This window comes from Mauremys mutica, chromosome 8 (genome assembly GCF_020497125.1).
Source record: "Mauremys mutica isolate MM-2020 ecotype Southern chromosome 8, ASM2049712v1, whole genome shotgun sequence".
NCBI lineage: Eukaryota > Metazoa > Chordata > Testudines > Geoemydidae > Mauremys > Mauremys mutica.
Window position 1 is genome coordinate 95,824,240 of NC_059079.1, and position 22,942 is coordinate 95,847,181.

The window sequence follows — 22,942 nt, forward strand, 5'->3', positions numbered from 1 at the left end:
ATTCGTCTTTCTGTTATGGAGAGATATAAAAACTGGGCCTGATAAAATTAACGTATACGCATGTAGGGGTGAGATGGTATTTTGGGAAAGTTACAAGTAAATACTTTGAACTGTTAGGATTTCTAATGAGTTAAATGACTCCTTTTTTGAAATTTGAGGACTGTCTGATGTATGCTTGGATCTCTCTAGCTCAAAGCCAGAGTGTTTCTACAGCAGCAAATTTTACACAAATTTAAATTTCCTTGTACATTTGTGTACAGGCTAGTTTTTAATTATTATGAATTGTTATGTGAGGAAACTAGGTTCTAATATTATGAATTGTACCAAACTGTATGGTTACAGTCACGCATCTGTCAATAACTCAAGTAATTCAAAGTGGTGGCATTTAACATCAGCAGTACTTCTTTGCCACTTTATTTGTATACTGCAATTCTATTGGTTGAAATGAACTGGTAGAGTGAAGGGCTTGTATGTGTGTCAAGAGTTCTTATTGGTAGATTTAATCTGCAAACAAACGGAACACTAGATTGGCTCAGAGTTGAGATGCATTCCTAAATTAGTTGTATATATTAAAAAATATAACCAACCTAAGAAAACCCAGCAACCCACAGGAAGGGTACTTCTTTGTCCAAAATATAGCATGTGAGTATGTGTGAAATATGTTATATACATTTATACTGACAGTATCTCTAGAGCCTAACTTAGCAACAAAAACACAAAGTGGTTACACTGGTTTATGTAACTGCCTAGCATCACATAGGAACTCTGTGGCCAAGCCAAGGACACAGTCAGAACAAGCACTGGGAAACAAGACCAGTTGTTACACCTTATGACCTGAGCAGTTATCCAAGAATTTGGAGTCTTGTCCAGTTAGAAGGGGAAACTGGTGATGGAGTCAGGTATATGTTTGATGCAATCCTATTGATTTACAAAGTCCTGTTTCCCTGAACACAGCAGGAATCAAACAAAGTGTGGAGTGGCAAGCAACATGACCTTGATAAAATTGGGACAATGTATCTATTTTTGGTTTGTCTGTAGCACTCATCACTATGGTATCTAAGCACTAGAAATCCCAAATTGGACTGTGACTCCAGGGAACCTCTGCTCCTTTGGGATTATTTAAGTTTTAAAGCCATTTAAATTTATCATTCTTGTGATGAAGGATTTTTTCCTCTCTCTAATAAATGTTCCATCCAAACTAATCCAGGAAAGAATGAGCTCTACCACTCCAAACTCACTCAGTTCAGCAGTTCCCTGAAATGAGGGTGTCTGGGAGGCAATAAAGGGTCTAACTGAACCCTGTTGAGCCAAAAGAATCTTCCCCAGAAAAGGAGGGGAAGACAGAAGGAAATATGGGCTTGTGAGAAGGGCCAAATGGGGCAACCCCATTGGGGGAGGTGTTCACCGTGAGGAAAAAGTAATTAATAAGAGGATGGAGTTGTGTATAGGGATCAGGCCTCAATGGAGAACATACCTATGGGGGAGGGGGAGGGGCCCAGGCCCAGTTGTGGGTTTAAGAAGGCCCAGAGTGAAATGAACTTTGACCACTTAGGATTTAAACCATGGAATCATGTGCAGATCATATTGTTCTCAGACAGTTATAAAACAAAGTGTGGAGTGGCAAGCACCTCTTGTGGTAAATCTTGCAGACTTCCAGACAGCTTTTAACAGGATATACAGAGACAGTCTTTGAAGAATTAGGGCATATTAAAGAACACCAGCAAAAATAATTAGACTAATCAAGGATCTGTATGATAATGCCAAAAGCACAATCTGAGATGGTGACAACATCAGCCAACAGTTTGCAGTGAATTTTATGTTTTTGAATGTTGTTGTTGTTGTTATTGTCGAAGAATTGCGACTTTTAGGTCTGTAACTGAGTGTCCAGGGATGTTGAAGTGTTCTCCAACTGTTTTTTTAATGTTATAACTCTTGACGTCTGATTTGTGTCCATTTATTCTTTTGCGTAGAGACTGTCTGGTTTGGCCAATATACATGGCAGAAGGGCATTGCTGGCACATGCTGGCATATATCACATTGGTAGATGTGCAAGTGAATGAGTCCCTGATGCTGTGGCTGATGTGATTAGGTCCTATGATGGTGTCCCTTGAATAGATATGTGGACAGAATTGGCAACGGGCTTTGTTGCAAGGATAGGTTCCTGGGTTAGTGTTTTTGTTGTGTGGTCACTGACTTAAAAAACAGACTCCAACGACAAACTGCAGAACTGGAATTAATTTTCAAACTGGACACCGTTAAATTAGGCTCGAATAAAGACTGGGAGTGGATGGGTCATTACTAGGGTGACCAGATGACAAAAGTTAAATATCGGGATGTGGGGGGGGAGGGGGCGGAGGCCCCTCTGCACCAGCTCGCCTCAGGACCCCTTGGAATCCTGAGGCATAGTCTGTGGGCCTCTGGGGACCCCAGGTTGAAAACCACTGCTGAGTTCAGCCAGCCCCTCCAACCGCACCACAGGTGTCAGGGGAGCCCAGCAAGGGACAGGCATGATGGGGACCACAGCCGAGCAGCACAAGGAGGAGCAGAAACGGGGTCCCAGCTGCGGAGCTGCACCCACGGAATTCTCCAGTGGTGGCTGCAGTGAGTGACAGCCAGGCTGGTGGGAGTTGAGCCGGGGGAGCAGCGGCAACTCCCTGCAGCCCGGCTAGACCCCATGCAGCACTAGATGGGGGGCTGGCGTGCCTGCAAGGCAGAGACTTCTTGTGACGGCCGCTGTCAGGCGGCACAGCCCCATCTCCACCCGACTCTATGGTGGCCGCAATAGCTGAGCGCGCCCTGGCCTGGAGCTGCCAAGCCCATGTGCTGCACTAGATCCCCGGGGCAGCCTGGCTTGCTTCCCGGCCGCCCTCCCCGCCCGGGCCGGGCCAGGCCGCTCCGTGAGCCAGGGGCATGGTGCAGGAGGCCCAGGCCTGCCTCGCCTTCTAGCGGGGCTTGGGTGGAGGGAGCTGCTGCGGGATCTCTGCCAGGCCGTGCTTGCCTTCCAGGAGAAGCTGGACCAGTTCGCAGGGTGAGTGCTGGGTGCCACCCCTTCCCTCCAGCCCTTGCGCAGCCATACAGCTGATCAGCGCAAGCCTGGGAGGGAGGAGGAATGCAGTGTGCTTGGGGAAGAGGCGGGGCCAGGGTGAGGATTTGGGGAGGGATCCAATGGGGCAGTGAGGGGGCAGGGCTGGGGGCAGGGCCAGGGCGGGGATTTGGGGAGGGATCCAATGGGGGAAGGAGGGGGCAGAGTTGGGGGGACGAGAGCCCCTCCAGCTCCACCTGTGCACCGAAGCGGAGGGCAAAATTGCTTGTTTGTCCAGTGTCCTGACCGAACATCGGTTGGGACGCGGGACAAACAAACAAATATTGGGACAGTCCCAATAAAATCGGGACGTCTGGTCACCCTAGTCATTACACAAACTAAAAACTACTTCCCCATGCTAAATTTTCCCCCTACTGTTACTCACACCTTCTTGTCAACTGTTTGAAATGGGCCATCCTGATTATCACTACACAAGTTTTTTACTCCTGCTGCTAATAGCCCACCTTAATTGATTAGGCTTGTTATAGTTGGTATGGCAACCCCCATTTTTTCATGTTCTCTGTGTATATATATTGTCCTACTGTATTGCCCACTGCATGCACCTGATGAAGTGGGTTTTAGCCCACAAAAGCTTATGCCCAAATAAATTTGCCACAAGTACTCCTGTTCTTTTTGCTGACACCGACTAACACGGCTACCACTCTGGCAGCTAAATCCATCAATGTGACACGCAGACGTGTGAAGTGACCAGCACAAGACTGAAATGACAGGCAGCAACTGGGGCCTATGCACTGGGGGTACAGGAGGGTAAGAGGGGGATGGACCGCCCAGGGGCCAGGCATGCACATGGCCCAAGGAAGGGCGAGAGGCCCCTGGGGAGAAGGAGACTGGGCAGCAGCGGAGCGGAGCAGCAGCCACTAGGCAGGCAGGCCGGCGGGCCGCCCTCTCCCCACCCCCCGAAGGAGTAGAGCTGAGGTGGGTGACGGGCCCCAAGGCGCGTCCGCTCTAGCCGCCTGGCTCTTTGTGGCAGGCAGCTGCCGGCTTCTCCCCCAATGGGGAAGGAGGAGGAGGGCGGAATTGCCCAGCATGCAGCGCGGTGGCCTGTCGTCGGCTCCCCTCACTTTCCGGTCAGGGGCTAAGATGGCGACTCCCATGCACCGACTCATCGCTCGGCGGCAGGCGTGAGTGCGCCGGGCCGGGGGCTAAGGGAGGGTCCCCGGTGATAGCGGAACCCCGAGGGGCTTGGCCTCATGTGGCAGCCCGAGAGAAGCGGGGTCCCGTGGGCAGGGGAGAGGAGGGTTGTCTTGGAGGGGAAGCCTCAGAGACGTGGGCTCTCCTGGGAGGGGGCGCCTCGGAGGGGAGGCCCGGCGGAGTCGGTGATGCCCGTGTGCGTGGGGAGGAGAATTGCTGCCTTCACCCAACCCGGAGAGCCTGCAAGTTGGGTGTGGAGCAAGCCCTTCGGGAGGGGGGCGGGTAGCGCTGGCTGGCCGTGGTCTAGGCGGTGAGGGGCAGTAGATAATGCATTGCATGTGTACAGGCTCTACAGCTCCTCGGGTGTCTGGCGTGCACCTTGCAGCACTGGAGAGTAGCCTGCCCGCCCACCCTGCCCCCCCCCCCCCATAGGGGGACAGTCCTACGGGTAAAGGGCCGCAGCGTGAGAGCCGATTTTTCTTCTTTTAAAGTTAGGTTGTAAATCTTGGCGTGGATAATGAAGTACTGCCTCCCAGAAAGAGCTAATTTCAACCCTGTCTGTGAACTGGGACAGGCCTGCTGCTCACTGATTCCTAAAAACAAATTCTATAATAAAGTTTGGAAGATTAAAATTTAACCATGGTACAGGCCGTTTCTGGAATAATAAATACTCTTCACCTCTCTAGCTCCTTGCATCTGAGGATTTCAAAGCTCTTTACAAATGTTAACAAACTAAGTGTTTCACTATCAGCGTGAGATAGCTAAGTACCATTACAGATCAGCCCCCTGATAAACAAAGAAGTTAAATGGGCTTTTTTTCTCCCCCTTTTCAAAAGTTCAGAAAATATTCTGCTTGTTTTTTACACCAGAAATTCAGAACATGTGTGTCTTGGCAGACTATGGTGATTGAAGAACTAGAGAAATGATATTACAGTAGTCAAGAATGAAAGCTGAATGACTGAGAGGGGAAGAAAAAAAACAGGAGTACTTGTGGCACCTTAAAGACTAACAAATTTATTGTAGCATGAGCTTTCGTGAGCTACATGCTACAATAAATTTGTTAGTCTTTAAGGTGCCACAAGTACTCCTGTTTTTTTTGCGGATACAGACTAACACGGCTGCTACTCTGAAACCTGAGAGGGGAAGGATGTTTTAGTCCGATTTTTTTGAGTAGTTGTTAACACCAATGTCTAATTAATCAATCATGGCATTCTTTCCACAAAATGTTAAAGGTTCAATATGCCCACCTTTCAGTTAAGGTGTGAGAGCTCACAATACACCTCTCTGGGAGAATTATGAGGTCCACAAGTAAACCAGGGAGAAAACACTATTTTATCAAAAGAAAGGCAGAAAAAAATCACATCAGGTCTCTTTTATTAACACCTCTACAGCAATAAAAACAAAAATGTAGGCTTGTGCTTTTTTGTGTGCAAGTTATGCAGGTCACCTTAAAGTAACTTGGCCAAAGTAATTTCAAATGAATTTTTGTTGTTGTTAGGTGTTTTTTTTTTATAGCCTTTCAAGCCAAGTGAGCAAAAGATAAGCCTGGGGTACCAGTAGATAAAGTACATCAAACATCTGGTTAGGGTTTCGCTATAGTTTTGGGAGTTCATTCCCTGTAATGATTTGTAATATTTGTCTGTTTCAGATGCAATTAATGGGGCTGGATAGTGTTCTTGCATTTCTTCCTTTTTCCAGGATTACATAGTTTTTCCTTGCTTTTCAGTGGAAAGTTTCATAATTTCTAATGATTTATGGAATAATTATTTCCCTTTCATTTTGGAACAGTCTCTCCATTTCAACTTATCCTTTTACATGTTGGTTGTATGTGTTTTGCATTGTGCTACTTATCCCCTAGCTTCCATTTATAGTTTATAGTTAACTGATCCCATGTTCAGTATGAGCTTGCCTTAGGCCTTGTCTACACTAGAGAATTTTGTTGACAAAAGTTATGTTGACACTCAAAAAGCACTATAATAAAAATCGGTATTGCATGTTCACACTCACTCCCTCTGTCAGCAGAGTGCATCCATACTTGGGGCACTAGCATCAACAGTGTGAGTAGTACACTGTGGGTACGTATCCCACAGTCCAGCTCGACACTTTCTGCTGCTAGGTTTTGTGGGAAGGTGGTGCAGATCGTGGCGCATCTTGGGACTGGGCTCAGTGTCCTGTGATGCATTGCTTTCTGTCCCAGCATTCCATGGGCTTCTGGCTTTCTTTTGCGGAATTTTTAATGGCCTTTCTTTGCTGTGCACCCTGGCATCTTTGTGGATTCTGCACTGCTCTCTTATGTTCTGATAACTGTCATGAAGACATCATGGATGGCAGTGCAGTTAATTGTGAAGTTCCTAACTGAAGAAGACTCCCAGTAGCCTGACATGTTGTGTGAAATGCATAGGAGCAACTTTAGATTGCTTTTGGCATTTACAGAACAGCTGCAGAGGGTGGACCATTGCTTTTGGGCTCAGGAAACAAGCACTGAATAGTGGGATCGTATTGTCATGCAGGTGTGGGATGACGAGCAGTGGCCACAGAACTTTTGGATGCGGAAAGCCACCTTCCTGGAACTATGTGCGGAGCTCTCCCCAGCACTGTAATGCAAGGACACCAGAATGAGAGCTGCCCTATTGGTAGAGAAGTGTGTGGCAATCATTGTGTGAAAGCTGGCAACTCCAGACTTGCTACTGTTTGGTTGCGAATAAATTTGGAATCAGAAGGTCAACTGTTGGGGATGCATTAATGCAAGTGTGCAGGGCAGTTAATCACATCCTGCTATGAAGGACCGTGACTCTGGGAAATATGTGTGAAACAGTGGACGGCTTTGCAGAAATGGGTTTCCCTAACTGGAGGGGTGCTAGATGGCGCACACATTCTAATTTTGGCACCAGACCACTTTGTGATGAAGTACATCAATAGGAAAGGGTACTTCTCCATGGTGTTGCAGGCGCTTGGGGATCACCAGGGGCGTTTCACTGACATCAACGTGAGGTGGTCCAGGAAGGTGCATGACACACGCGTCATTAGGAACACAGGCCTGTATAGAAAGCTACAAGCGGGGACTTTTTTTCTGGACCAGAAGATTACAGTGGGGAATATTGAAATGCCCATAGTGATCCTGGGAGACCCAGCGTAACCCTTACAGCCATGGCTCATGAAACGTTACACAGGAAACCTGGACAGCAGTAAGGAGCAGTTCGACAGCAGTAAGGAGCGGTTCAATAACAGGTTGAGGTAGGTGCCGGATGACTTTGGGATGTGCCTTTGGCAGATTAAAGGACCTCTGGCGATGCCTTTATGGCAGGTTAGACCTCAATGAGGATAATATTCCCATGGTTATAGCTGAATGTTGTACATAGCGTAATCTTTGTGAAGCTAAGGGTGAAAGGTTTGCTTAGAGGTGGAGTGTTAAGGCAGACTGCTTGGCTGCCGATTTTGAGCTGTCAGAAGGGCCCAGAGGGGGGTAATTTGAATCAGAGAGGCTTTGAGGGAACACTTTGAAAATGAGAACCAGTAATGTATATCTCTGTGATTGGTGCTGCAATGTTACATTACATGTAGTTTTCCTAGGAAGCAATGGTGACATTTTGGGTATTACGTTCCAGTAAGCAAATGATTAAACTGCCTGTGTATGTATTGGTAGTGCCTGGTATCTCAATTTGTAGGAAACAAATAAAGATGAGTTACTGTTCAAAAACTTTGCTTTTATTGTACAAGAAACAACACACACTCACACAAAGATGCTTGGTGGGAAAGGAGGTACCAGGGAAGAGCAGACATTCAGAGCTGTGTGTAGGTCCAGCTATCATTTTTAAAGTTGTCCGAGGGAGTGGAGTGAAGGGAAACCGAGAAGTCCAGGAAAGCAGAAAGGACTCTGCGGGCAGAGTTTGGGGAGGGGTGCATGGAAAAAAGTTCTCAGTGTGCTGCAGGGGAGGGCAGGCTTGCATGCATCTTCTCAGTCTGCAGCATTATTAAGGACTTCAGCATCTGCATTTGCTCCTCCATGAATTTAATCATCTGCTTAGTAGCATCCTTAACAAACTTCTGATTTTCTTTTCTGTCCTGCTTTTCGGCTTCCCTCCTCTCCTTGCATTCCCTTTTCTCTGCATTGGAGAAGTGCAATACCTCCTGGAACATGTCGTCTTTGCTCAGTCTTGGGCTGCCTTTTGTCGACAAAACTTAGTAGTGTAGACAAGGCCTTATACAAGTGAAATGGACAAGACTGAGATTTGCTATTAGGGCTGTGCTTAGAAATCTGTAGAAGTCTAGTTTGTTTGATCTTTTTTCCCCCGGTGATTAGACTGCATTTAGATTTAGATTTTATTTTGGTTTGGGTGGAATTGTCTGCTTTTTTGGTCAGGAGATGAGTGGCGCTGGGACCTGGAAGTGATGGTATGTTTCTGTTTGGTTGTACTATCTAGTTTTCTAGTGTTTTCCAGTAAAGAAGATATGTGCTGGTTTGAGTTGGCACCAAAAGCTGAATGTTTGTTTGTGTTTGTGTGTTCATTAAGTGGAGGAACTGTGCTAGTTCTGCTCACATATGGCATCTGTGGCAGAGCCAGAAGTCTAAGGCCAGGTTTTGCTTAAAAATTAGATCATCCTAGCTATGTCGCTCAGGTCTGTGAAAAGTTTTGCATCCTTAGTTAGGTCAACCTAACCCACAGTGTAGATGCGGCTACGTTGACAAAATAATTCTTCCATCAACCTAGTTACCTCCTCTTGGAGATCCTCTTGGAGATTGAATCCAGGTTTGTTTGTTTTGGTCAATGTAGTCAATGTACCAAACTTTCTCTTCCTCTGAGCTTCAGTTGAGACAAGGCTGATTTCTGTAGGAGTTGATGCAGTGAGTTGATGCAGCAGAAAAATCTTCCCTCTCTACTAATCTCCATGGATGAATAGGCAGGTGGCATAAGAATCTTCATCTATCTCTAAGCATGTCTAAAACATATATTGCTACAGTATATAGGTGTTTCAGCCCTTCTTCTTAGTGGGGGCTGGAAGCAGTATCTTTCCATTAGTTTGGATACCCCTCCAGCACATGGAAGGTTTTTATGTTACATCCAAACCTATACGGTAACATTTTAGTAGCAAAGATCTTTTTTAATATTTGTCTAAGTGTCATGTACCACAAAATATATCAGTGACAGTTTACTGGCTGTTTGGGGGCTCATTTTGTTTACAACTCCATGTATTCAGTAATCTAAATACACCTAGTTAGCCTTCAGTTATTTTTTTAACCTTTGTAAAATTTGAAGTAGAGTTATATTAATGGTCAGCCCCCCATTAGCCTACTGAGTGCAACATGTGTCTCAAGGCAGTTCAGTATTCACAGACATTCTCTCGGTGGAGTCTAGAAATGGAGCTTGAGAAAATAAAACTTCTAAAAACCTTTCAGTAGCCCTAGAATCTTGTTCAGCCTACTTACTAAAAGTACTGTTCCCTACTGAAATTAAATTCTCAAAGTTAATTGTGTGTAATTAATTGTGAGTCTTATTTGTTCCCTTTTGAATCTAAATTAGCACCATTTCTCCTTACAAGAAGCCAAAGAAGTTTAGTCTCAAAAAGGTGTTGGATGTTCTAGACAGGATGACTATTAGAAACTTGATAGACCTGGGAGCCTGAGTAAGTGATGGCAAAGGCCAGTAAACCATGCCATTCTTCTGGACCTCAGTAGGTGACTCATAGTTCCACACCAAATCAAAACATCCATCAATGCTAATAGCCTCTCTCTCCTCCTTCCTCCTCCTATTCACTGTGTCTAAATGCTAAATATGCAGTTAGGAATTTTCCTCTTTCTAGTAGTATATGGCTGTTGAGTGGCTCTGAATGGACTCCGAAGTGAGTCTTTCAGTTGAGGGAAGAGGGGTAAAAGGCAGAGTTGAAAGGCAGCGTGGTGCAATACACTGAGCAGAAGACTGGGAGTCAGAAAATCCTATTTTTAATCTTGGCTCTGGCACCAATTTGTGATGTGACCTTGGGTGAGTCACTTAATATCTTTGCTTTAATTTCCTCATTTGTAAAATGAGACTAATACCTACCTCACGGGAGTGTAAATATGAATCACAGTAAAAGTGCTAAACATTTTATTTTAAAGCTAAAGAAATTAATGAGGAGTGGTAGGGAAAAATAAAACAGAGGAAACAACTTTAGCTCCCTTCCTGTGTCAATGAAAAGTTGTTAGTGGGAACTCCCTTCTACAGGATGAGTATATCATCAGTCGCCTTTAACCCATATTAAACTGAAAGGAAGCTTTTTTTCCTCTGTGATTTCTAGCAAAGTATTGCAAAACTCTGTGACTATTTACCAGTGTGGGCTCAAAATTATTCACCCATGTTTACTTTGACGATGGTGAAAAATTAATAGTTTACACCTTCTCAGGAAGCAGGTGAGTAAAATTTTGCATGGCTAACTCTAGTGAATTATGCACACAAGACAGCCAGAATCAGGTTATACTTGGGATGGACAGAGTAAAATGTTACCTTCGAACTTCACATGCTTTAGTTGCATCTTTTGTGATAGCAGTCATTAACTGGCTGCTGAAATTGTAGGATCGCTCTTCAATTTCCCACAAGGAACACGGTGTCCTATTTAGTCTGACATTCTGTTCTGCCTCTAATCATTAGACTCTCATGATTTGAAAATTAGGCTGCCCAAAATATTGCAACAAACTGACTCAATGGATAGGAACAGGTTTGTAGGTGCTTGTTTGAAAAAACTATGGAGGCAGGTGCAAATTCTTCGGAGATTGTAACATCGGGTACAATTTACTAACATTTATCTATGTTTATGTAACCATATTGCCCGCAGTTGGTGCAGGAATATAAAACATGCTGCCAAAATATTTGCCAGTTAGTTTGGGACAAGAATTGTGTTTTCAATAATTGAATTACCTTTGTTCACTGGCTGAAACTTAAGAATTGCTCCACTTCCACTTTTCTTCAAACTCTTTAATAGTTGCTTATGAATTTTAAATTCTGAAGGGAATGGGAAATTATGAACTCCAAGCAGAGTGAGGAAAGATTGAAAGAGAGACCAACCAGTAGGAGTTACTAAACTAAAATGCTGGCCACACACCATTTGCCAATGTGTCAACCAAGAGCGAAGTGTAGTTTAGTCTTTACCATTTCAGCAGAAAGAGAGACTTGAGAGCTCCAGTTCTGGAATAGAAAAGTGTGTTTATGTTCATTCTGATAAATAACTGATACAGGAACATTCCAGTAATCACAAAGGACCCAATCCTGCCATTGACTATATGCAGGTATATGCATGTGCTTGTCTGCCCCAGTGAAATGCAGGATTGTTCTGACTTGAGAAAAGCTAAAGCACCAATAAATACAGGTAGACAGTTAAAGCTCAAATTAAACAAGACAAATACTTTGTCTTAGGACTGGTATGCTAAAATGCACCATGTAATTTTCAGTCGATAGTGTTGATTGTGCTTAAATATCCCAACTTTAAATACAAACCTGCTCTTAAGCAAATTCTGTATTTTTGTAGGGAGGCAAACAAGCAGCATGTGAGATGTCAGAAGTGTTTAGAGTTTGGACATTGGACCTATGAATGTACCGGGAAAAGAAAATATCTACACAGACCATCAAGGACAGTGGAATTAGCGAAAGCTCTGAAAGAAAAAGAAAACAGACTATTGTTGCAACAAAGGTAAGATCAGCCAGTCTAAGGCTTAAAAGCCATTAGCAGAAGTACGTATAGACTGTGTTTGGGAGATTGTAGTAGCGTGGTCAGTTTTCTTTGTGTGGTTTTTGTGTTCATTCTCTTCAGTCTGTATGTGTAACTCCCATTAACATTAATAGTTACTGTGCGTACATCAGAGGATATACACATGTATTTGTATCCCACAGTATCCACAGGTTATTTGGTCAGCCTCTCCCTGTTGTAACTTAGGTCAAACAGGTTTTTTAAACAAAAATAGGTCACTGGAATAAAGTCAAAATAAGTAATGGGGCCTTTTTGTAATGGGGCAATGTTTTCTGGACATCTTGACCACTTATCTTATTACATGTTTACATGGGGCTTAGAAAACCGTTTGTGTTCATCTTTCCTCGTGTGGGGACAATAAACATAGTTAGAAAAGTATGTGATGTGTCATTTTTATAGTCTCACCATAAATGTGTCCACCAACAAAAACATAGGTGCTACGTTAACGGTGTATCAGGAGCATGGTTTTTCCCTGTATTTAGTTTGAAGAATAAAAAGCAAATAGGGGAGCAAGATATGGATTCATATGTATTGCCAATTCTTTATTCCTAGAAATATCGGGGATACATCTTATTGGATTAAAAGAACTACATGCTTTGCAGTTTTGACATCTGAGACACCTAGTCAGGTGATACCTGCAACCAAGAAGAAATCTCCAAACTGGACTTTGCCTTAATCTGAAGTGTGACTTCACTTAATTCTTCTGGCCCCTAGATAGAATTTTGTTGTTTTCTCCCAGTGAAGAAGAATTCAGCACTCAAACATTTCATCCTTTTAATCAAAAGTGCCTTCAGAGAGAAAATGAAGTCATTTAATGAACTGAGAAGCTTTCCAAAATGTTGAACATAAAGGGATATTTCATATAATTTTTATGTCGACCATCCTCCTAGCTGTTATCATATACTGAGTAGCAATGGTAGGAACACTAGCATAGGGAAGAACTAATGGCTGCTGATGTGTTGAACCTTGTGTTTTAAGTAGGGTTAGACAACACAGTGCTTAATGCCATTGGCCAAGTGAAGCCCAAGAATTTAAGGTGTCTTAAGCATTTTCATTCTAACTTTATTTTTCCCTTTGTCAGTTGCTTATGACTTTCCGAATCTTTATTCTTTGTGGGGCTGAAATTTTCTATGCAAGTGTAACATAGACAGATCCCGGTTGTCAGCGGGGGGGACCTTACACAAGGTCTCCACCTAAGGGTTAATTTTCAATTAAAGTCTGAGCAAAAAATGGTTCGGACATTTTTAAAAACGTGAGTGGTGTGGAGGAAAATACTTTATTATAAAAAAAATGTTTTGAACTATTTCTTTTTAAAGGTTTAACGTGGAAATAGTTTGGCATTAGGTGAAATTTGGTATGAGTTTTAGCACAAGCACTTTTTAAATAATTATCTGTTTTCTAGAAAAAAGGGGGATGTGATGGGTGTGAGGGTTTTTAAAAAAAAAAAACTTGATTGGTGTGCATAATTACAGCATAATGAGATTCAAAATCTGTTTCACGTATGTTATGACCTGTGTACATAGTGATTTTTTTTTTACTTCTTAAAAAAACCCAACAAAAATCTATGACATTCCATATAAAAGCCTACGTAGAACAATATGGTTGTAAAAGCAATACACATTTACAGGGGCCAAAATTAAAGCCATTGTGTCAGTCTTAACATCTTCATTTTCTGACAGATGTAGTTTTTTAAATGGAATAACTACATATCTAATATAGCCTTGCACTGGCAAACAAGTCCAGTTGTCCAAGACTAGGTAATGTGGCAAAATAATTTTGCATTATGATCCTTCTATTTTGTTAATAGTTCTTGACTTAGATGGAGGTTGTGTGACCTAAAATTGAGGAACTTCAGTACAAAGTAATAATTCTGATTATGAAGCCCTCTAAGACATAATGACTGTGTGCTTTTAGACACTAAAATTTATTCAAATTTTGATGCAACTTTTGGGACATATTTCCTTGTCCCTACTTGTTAGGTGTCAAGTACTGTACAATAGCTGGGGTGAGGAAGGGAAGTGATGTAAGAATGAAATGTAGATATACTTTAAATACTGCAAATAATGTTCTTAATTAAGACAATGGAAAAAGCACTTTAAAAGCTTCTAAAATTCTAAAAAAATTGTTGTAAGATTCTAAAAGAGTAAAACTGAATTACTGCTCGTTTAAAAATGTAATACGTTTTACGTAGTACAAAGCTGAGACATGCAGTACCTCCTCAGCATCCTGAGGGCAAACACCCTGGCCTTTCTGTAGTGAATGATGACATAAGTACAGTACCAAATGGAGGATTGAAAGGTTTAATTCTAGTAGCTGCCAAATTTTGGGCAACTCTGTGTGATACATGCAAATTACTTAATTTTTCATATTTGTAACTCTTTTGCATACCAGCACAGACTCCAGCTCTGTGATTCTGCATAGGGGAGGAATGTGAATTTAATGCTCATGCATCTGTAGAGAATTAAGACATTGGTTTATCTATAGGGCAGCAGCAAGGCAATAATAAAACAACACAGGTTTGATCCCACAATCTTCAGATTTATGCCAGATTTGTCCCCTACTGTGGCAACTATAGGAATAACTGATAGGGGAAAGCTTACTGTTATCCCCCTTATGGAACAGATTGTAGAGGGGGACATAGCACACTTTATTACTGGGTTAGACAACTGCTTGTGAATGTAGCGTATGAAGATTCCTGATTTGTATTGCTGGCTCTGGGAGCCGAGTATGGTAGAGTAGAGATTGCATAGCCAAGTGTAATAGTGTCTCTGTTTGGATCATCTGCAGAGTTTGAACCTGGGAGTTATGGATTTAAGAGTATGTACCACTTGAGCTCCAGGACAATACACATTCGTATGGAGGCAATAGCAGACTCATAAACTGTCTTGGTTGGCCACTAGAGTGGGACAAAGAATCCACACTCTGTTATCATGGGTTAGGCTAACACATAATCTAGGCCGTTTCTTCTGAAAGGCATTTTGGCAAATTAGAGACCAGGGTTCTATTCGCAGCTTTGCCTGATGTAAAATGAATGAATGAATAAGTGCCTCCTCTAAGGTGGCACATGAGGCCCTGATTAGTGAAGGTTGTGGAAGGCACAGAAATAGGGAGAACAATTAGTAAAAGAGTTGAGATTAGAATTTGTGAGGTCCTGGTTTGTAGTTTAGTGAACCCTCTGCATGGCAACTGGGGATTATGTGAGGAAAGCGCTCTCATGCACACAGACCCAGGACGTTTTACCAGTTGTGTGGGAATGCTTGACACCTTGCAATATGCTCATTCATTTTGCAGGTCTATGTGATGGTAGGCAAGTCTGCATTGGCCTCGATGTTACCCAACACCATTTAATTAAAATACTATGTTTTAAAAAAAAAAACCTATTCTTTCAGAATCTGTATGGATGAGCTCTGTTCTCTAAAATCCAATGCCGCTCATCTTTTAAGTGAAATGTGAGCAACTGAACTGTAAAAACCAGGAATAGTTTTTGCTTCTATTTATCTAAGTTTGCTCCTAATAGTAGGCCTTGATTAAGGAAAGAATCCCCTTTTTTGGAAAGGTCTTAAATCCACTGGATGCCAAATGGGACGTAAATACAAGCTTAAAGTTAAACATATGCTTAAATGCTTTCCTGATTAGTTAAGTCAAAGTTCTCCGTAGCCAATGGCTCATTGGGCTGCTGTGGTTATATCAGTTTCATAGCCAACAGTATACAAGGGAGTGATGAGGCCATTATCACCTCAAAGATGGTCAGTTGGGTGACTTAGAGGTAACCTTTCAGTGTGAAGTTGACTGACACTCAAACTCTATGCATCTGAAGAAGTGGGTTTTTTACCTACGAAAGCTTATGCCCAAATAAATCTGTTGGTCTTTAAGGTGCCACCGGACTCCTCGTTGTTTTTGTGGATACAGACTAACACGGCTACCCCTCTGATACTTGGTACTCAAACCCAGGATCTTCAGGATTGTAGCTGAGGACCTTAACCACTCAGACACTGCACCTCCCCAAAAAGGGATGGAATTAATTACATACTTAAATACTATGCAAAATAGAGGCCTCATGTGGTTTACCTTTGCTGTTGGCTGAGAAGGTGATATGGCCATATGAATCAAAAAGGGAACAGTCATGGCAAATTTGGCCCAATACTGCTACTTTGTGGAAAGGTTTTTCAAAAGTTAAGACCAACAGAAATCTCTCCCTGGGATTTCCTTTTTAATTCAGAAGGAAAGTATTTTGTTAATCAAGCATTTCCCTGCAGTGTTTGAAACCCAAACTTTCTATCAATGTGTGAATGCATGAGGACTGAAAGTGAAATAGCTAGATGATATTAATAAAAATGGACTCTTTTTTCTTTCTATTGCACAGGAGAGAAATTCATGAAGAGCGTAAATGATGAAAACGAATTTAGATTTTGAAAATTTAGTTTTAATATTTTGAGATATTAGGTAAAGAAAACTTGTACACATCTTCTTTTCACACTGACAGTGTCATTTTAATGTAGAGAACCCTTAGCAGAAGGTAACTGAGAGTGTGGGATACTCAAATACAAAAAATGTTTGAGGGTAAAATACAACAGCTTTTTTTAAGTTATAGGGAATGTCTTCCTCTTGGGTTGAAAAATGGCAGAAAGTGAATGTGCCAAGTGAACTTTAATTATAACAACCCATTGTTTACTTTTCTGCCAGTGGGATGATGATTTTCTATTATAAATCTCAACTCCACTGTGCATCTGTTTATTTAATTTTTCCCACTGCATTAATCAAAGCCATTGTTTTTCCCCTCCCCTTAATTAGAACTGGAGAAAGTACTGCAGAAAGGAAGACCAAGAAAAAAAGGTATGTGGGAAAAGATTAAAAGTGCAGCTATTCCAGTGCATGATGTTGCACTCACTGTGGCAGAGGGTAATTTGAAAGAGGGTGTGTGGGATACTGGAAGTAGAAATTGCAAATATAGGATTGTGTTTGTCGCCTTTGGCCTCCTCTAAGTAGTCATGCTATGAGCATTTGAAGTTTCTCCAACCCCTTCACCTTCTAATTCTTTGTCTTCACTTTTTCCTCTTTGATCTTCCCTTCTCTACATACTCTTCCCTTTAGTAGAAAAAAATATTCCTTCCTTTGGCTAGAAGGGCATTATTTGTATTTCAAATAATTGCAATAATTGACTACTGTTTTCCAATTAATAATAGTTCCTTCTCCCCAGCTTGCTGTTCCTTGTCTCTTCCCCATTCCGAACTGCCATCTCCCTCTAAAAGTTTTTCTAGCGACTGTAAACAAAACAAAACCAAACCCAACCAAACAAAGCTATCGACACTAAAACTGGGTCTTATGAAGCAGTGATAGCGCTGCTGGGAGCCCACAGCTAGGCCAGTTTAATTATTGTGTTAGTATAAAAAAAACTAGTAGAACTTTGTTATAAGGTTGTCATTGGTGCTGTCATGTGCTCAGTATCTGCAGGCAACATTTTTGTGTGACAGTCCCTAATGGAAATATGGTCTAACTGTCTTCTCCCACTTCTAGCTTAATGTCTCCTTTATTGCTGCTCTGCTGATTGGAACAGCCACCCACACTCCATTTCGGAAAACGCCTTCTGTCTCAAAATCCTTCTTTTAAAGGAGACGTGCATAGGATTTTTAAATATTGGTCAGGTGCCCTTTTCTTTGCATCTTTATGATATATGTGGCCAGAAAGGCTTTTTAAAAAAGCCTGTATTTACCGTAAGGTATCAAGAATGTCAAGACTGGTTTTACTGGTGGATTTCTTGGGGCTAGTCTACACTTACCAGCCGGGTCGACCCGGTGAGTTCGACTTCTCGAAGTTCGAACTATCGCGTCTAATCTGGACGCAATAGTTCGAACTCCGGAAGCGCCGCGGTCGACTCCGGTACTCCACCACTGCAAGTGGCGGAGTCGACCTTGGAGCCGCGGACTTCGATTCCGCGGCGTCTGGACGGGTGAGTAGTTCGAACTAGGGTACTTCGAATTCAGCTACGCTATTCACGTAGCTGAATTTGCGTACCCTAGTTCGACCCCGCTTCTTAGTGTGGACCAGCCCTTGGTGAGCTCTCAGCTCAGCTGAAGAAGCAATGTTTTTTATTAAAAACATCCTTTTAGCAAAAAGATTTGACTTTATTTTTACATTGACAGACTCGTTTTTTTCTTTGCAGATCACCTTTAAAACATTATGTATTCTTGGTTTGAATTGTTTTCTCGCGTGTTATAGGCCTCCTCAGATCGAACCACAGTATTAATTTATTTGCATGTATGGCATCAAGTACACTTACTATGTATTAGGAAGAATGAAATACAAAAATACTCAACACAGCATGTTGTTGTATACTTAAAATCCTGAAGTTAAGAGATGCAGAAGTTAAGGTTCCAGTAGCATTGCTAGAGGCTTGACCAGAAAAATACGAAATGACAAAACTCCTGCAATTGTGCCCCATAACTTTTAGGTTGCTTTGAGCTTTCTTGTGCCCACACTAGCCCGTACCATCTCCCTCATGGCACTCTTTTGGAAGGTAGATTGCAAACTCCAAGACACTTGTTCTTGTACTCTGGCTGATTCTGCCTCCTTTGATCCATGAGTCTACTGCTTATTCTGAGGCACTTATCTGTATCTAGTGTGCCGTATCAGAGATCTGATTGAGGTTGCCTTAAAAAAAACTCATTAATATATTATGGAAATGGAATTTCAAAATCAATGCATCTATTCAGATACTGCAGACAGCATCATACCTTAGTGAGAAAGCTTGTGTTACAAAATATATATAAAAAAGTCTAGAGCATGATCTAAAAGTTACTTTTCTTACTCTACCTAAACCATGTGTGTATCTCTGCCTGTTCCAAGGAAGTAAATTTCTTCATCTGTCCCAACAATTCATCCCCCTTGTGTAACCAAACCACAGACTATGTATTATGTAACCTTCTGAAAGCAAGTACAGTAGAACCTCAGAGTTACGAACACCTAGGGAATGGAGGTTGTACATAACTCTGAACAAAACACCATGGTGATTCTTTCAAAAGTTTACAACTGAACATTGACTTAATACAGCTTTGAAATTTTACTATGCAGAAGAAAAATGCTGTTTTCCCTTTATTTGTTTAGGAGTTTATGTTTAACACAAACATAACATGTGGGTTTTTTGTTTGTTTGTTTGGTCTCGTTTCTGCTGCAGCCTGATTGCATAATTCCGGTTCCAAATGAGGTGTATGATTGACTGGTCAGTTCGTAACTCTGGTGTTTGTAACTCTGAGGTTCTATTGTAGATGACTTTCTGCTTCCTATCCCTGGCCCTTGCCCTCTCCCCCAAAATCTTCCATCAAGGGAATAGCTATTAGGCATTATCTGCAAATACCCACTCTACTACCTATGTATGAACAATGAGGCAGAGTTAATGAACAATGAGGCAGAGTTAATGTAGCTGTTATAACCTTAGCTTATGAATTTCCTGACTTAGTGATTTTCAGCTAAGCACCCTTAATCTTATGTTTGCATTTAATGTCCTTTTTTTCTGGAGAAAAGCAAACCTATGCTTAATATTTCTAGCACTTTACACAGTACCAGTTAGGAATGACATTCAGTTGATTGAATGGAATGAGAGCAAGGTGAGCTAACACCTTTGGTTTTTGGCTGAGGTATTTCTGGAAAACCTGTGTTGTTCATTTTTGGCACTTAGTAGCATTGTCCATACCAAAATCTCAAACTGCTTAGGAGTGGTAGCACATCTGCAATAGCTGCATCTTAATGGGAAAATGACTGATTTTTAAAAATCAAAATTAAAGCTTGGAGTTTGCAGAATATGAATTCAGAAAAATGGCAGAGCATTCAGGACTTCATGATATTTACCCCCATATTCATGTTTCTCCTTGCCCTTAATAAAGCTATTTTTAAAGGATTTGTTTTTCTGAAAGTTTCACTGAGATTATTAAAATCTCCATCTCACAAAATGTTACTGTAGTGGTGGGTACATTAGATTCCTTCTCCATCAGTAGCTTGGGAGCAGCATCCCTTGGGTGAAATTCTGTCCCACTGAAGTCAATAGTAAAATTCTCATTGACTTCAGTGGGGCCAGAATTTCATCCAGGGAGCACGTACAATAATGTGTCAAAGGAACAGAGCTTCATTAAGCTTTTCTAAAATCTTAGTTGTTGTCCAGTCACTTTTTCCTATCACTTAAAACTTGTATTCCCTCTTTCCCACTCTAACCAAACAAAGACCCCAGTCCTCAGTAAGGATGATACCCATACCAAGTGTCAAACCTTGGCTTTTTCTCCTGTAGTTCTGTTTTGTTTTATGATGGGGAAGTATGTATTGCACTGTCCCATTACTCAAATGGCTGAAGGGTATTTGTTCAAAATAGAATCAAGAAAGCGGGGGAAATACCACCTTCAGACAGGGTCACGTCTAGAAGATTGTAATGAACATTGTTTTTTGTAGTTGTACCTTCAGTTCAGTGACCACTGTACTGGGAAGAAAATCTCTGATCTGTCCTTTTCATGTTTCTTGCAGGTCTAAGAGCGTCACCAGTTCCAGCAGCAATAGCAGCATCAGTTCAGCTAGTGATTCTTCATCTGAGAGTGAAGATTCCTCTACCTCTTCTTCTTCTGATGACAGCGACAGTGACGAAAGCTCCTCCACTTCCTCATCCTCCCCATCTTCAAGTAGTTCTTCCTCTTCCTCAGACTTCGAGTCAGATTCTAGTTCCTCCAGTAGCAGCAGCACCAGCACAGACAGCAGCTCTGATGATGAGCCACCGAAGAAAAAGAAGAAGAAATAGTGTGGTGCCATGTGCTAATACAATGTAGGACTGGTATTAGTGAACGATAATGTCATTCTCTAAGGAGGTTTTGGATACATTATTGCCAAACAGCTTAACTGGTTAAAATTTCTACAGTTTAAAACTTTCTAAGTGTTTTACATATTTGGTTATAGGACATAAAAAGGTATTACATGGCAAGTGAGACTTATTGAAAGAGTATTTTTGTGGTTAATCCTTTAATGGGAAATTTTACTTTTTTAGTTTAAAAATCTGTCATCAGATTTGTTTATATGACCTAAAGTCCAGTAACCCTAATGTTTACATGCCAGAGAGCAAAACCTTCTTGTTTCAGATTGTGCTGTATACGTCATATACTGACCCTCTGTTTACAGCAGCTTCATTTATGTCTTAGAAAATCCTGTAAACTAGTTAGGGGGGAAGAGGAATAAGAGCTTCTGACACCATTGGCTGCATAGTACTCAAATAGCATTACCATTATCTGGCTAAACTGAATGCACAGTATTGCTCAGAGGGTGACTTCCGTCCCTTTGCTGAGAAATATATTATACTTTGTTGCTCAGCTTTTCTCAAATGGCTTTTCCTGAGATTTCCAGGTCAAAGATTAATTGCAACATAAAACCTTTATTAGTGCTAATTTGTTAGAGATCCATATGCTGTTTGTACTGTACAAAGGCTTTAGCTAGTCTTTTCAACTTTGCCTGTTTCCTGAGTTCATGGAACTGTAACATTCTCTGAGACAAAGAATGTCTCTTGCAGCAGTAGCATCGGAATAAGACGAGGGTTACAGGCAGGGAGTGGGTGTGGGGCGAATCATAATAACTGATGCTGCTTAGGAGTTTCATCTTTGTGCCTTTTTTATAAATGTATCCTAAAAAGAGAGGGACCATAGTGGTTCTCCCCCCCCCCCCGCCCCAACCCCCAGACGCTTTTAGCTTTCCACACAGAATATGAATTGGATAAATGGTAGTAAGATAAATATAATCGAGGCATTATTTTCAAAGCAAGGACAAAAAGCTATTTTCATTGGAAGTTTGGTAAGAAAAAATGAGTCACCTTTAAATATAGTTCCCAAAAGGAAGATATGTCCCTTTTGCTATTTTTGCAAAATTATTGTGTAGTGTAAGATTGTCATTTTATGTTTGTTGGGCACATGGTACCTGGCATTATAGTCTGTAGTATAAAATGATTATTTGGCTCAATCCATTATTTTTACATGACAAGTTTGTGCACATTTGTGAAAGAAATGAAAGAGGCATATTAGCCAAAAATTCCAGCAAACAAACATCACAACGCTGCATACTGCAAGATGTCTTTTGCAAGTTGCTAAATAGAACTAATTTGCTGCTGTGGTGAATTTAAGCAGATGGCATTAGTCATTTAATTTTGTGATGCAGTCTCCTTTTCAATTTCTTATTGATGGAGTTCCCTTTTTTTGGGAGGGGGCATCATATGTGAAAGAAAATTCTTAGATATCCTGGTTTAGGTAAAATATAGTAATTAAACTATTTTTTATATTTTTATGGAGAAAGTAGTGTGTAGAATTACTTTTGAATAAAATGTGCTTCTATTTAAATGTTTGAAAATATGTATGTTGTGTGTTTTAGTCTGTAATCATTACTGAGTTTTACAGAACATCCTGAAGACTGTAAATAAAATTACCAGGAAATTGTCATCTTAGCGAATGTACCATTTAATGGGAAAAGTCAATAAATTATTAAACACTGTTTGCTAATTTTATTTTCATTGGAAGTCCACTGAACTGCAAATTTACTGATATGGTAGAGATTGAGGACAATAACTTTAGAAAATGGGCACACTTGCCGATCCAAGAAGCTGTCTGCAGGAGATAAGATGAAACAATACAACTGCTAAAGCGATTAAGAAAACCTATGTTTAACTTCTGGTCTATTGGTCCCTGAGCTGGGAGGTCTAAGGAGATAGTATGCTATTTCTCAGGACACTTTATATCATTCAGTAGTGATTAAGCGATAGGCCATGAAAGGAACCTCTTCCAATATTTTATAGCCAGAAACATAGTGGCTTTTTATTTATTTTAATTTATTTATTTTAGATCACTTGCTCTCAGATGAGATATTTCTGCTTAATTTTACATCCATGCTCCGTTCTGTTTCATTTATCCCCAGCCTTTTTATCTTAGAGGGCAAAACCCCCCTGCCTGACCAGAGCTTTCAGCCATCCAACTCTTACTAGCTCAA

General features: G+C 41.5%; 1 protein-coding gene across 2 annotated transcripts; it reads left to right on the plus strand.

Moving 5' to 3' along the window:
- The first annotated feature begins 512 nt into the window (after positions 1–512).
- ZCCHC10 (zinc finger CCHC-type containing 10) lies at positions 513–22,450 on the plus strand. Of its 2 annotated transcripts, none has more exons than XM_045028816.1 (4): positions 513–642; positions 11,732–11,893; positions 16,742–16,783; positions 20,456–22,450. In XM_045028816.1, coding segments are annotated over exons 1-4 (474 nt in total). In that variant the 5' UTR covers positions 513–640; the 3' UTR covers positions 20,724–22,450. The 2 variants fall into 2 exon arrangements, with proteins under 2 accessions (XP_044884751.1, XP_044884750.1); XM_045028815.1 differs by lacking the exon at positions 513–642 and adding an exon at positions 4,080–4,224.
- Positions 22,451–22,942: the final 492 nt, after the last annotated feature.

Bases quoted from the DNA above. Each gene is read 5' to 3' on its own strand.
- ZCCHC10 (XM_045028815.1), top strand. From the start codon at position 4,130: ATGCAGCGCGGTGGCCTGTCGTCGGCTCCCCTCACTTTCCGGTCAGGG. The intron at 4,225-11,731 runs GTGAGTGCGCCG...GTATTTTTGTAG, and splicing joins CTCATCGCTCGGCGGCAGGC to GGAGGCAAACAAGCAGCATG. The intron at 16,784-20,455 runs GTATGTGGGAAA...TGTTTCTTGCAG, and splicing joins AGGAAGACCAAGAAAAAAAG to GTCTAAGAGCGTCACCAGTT.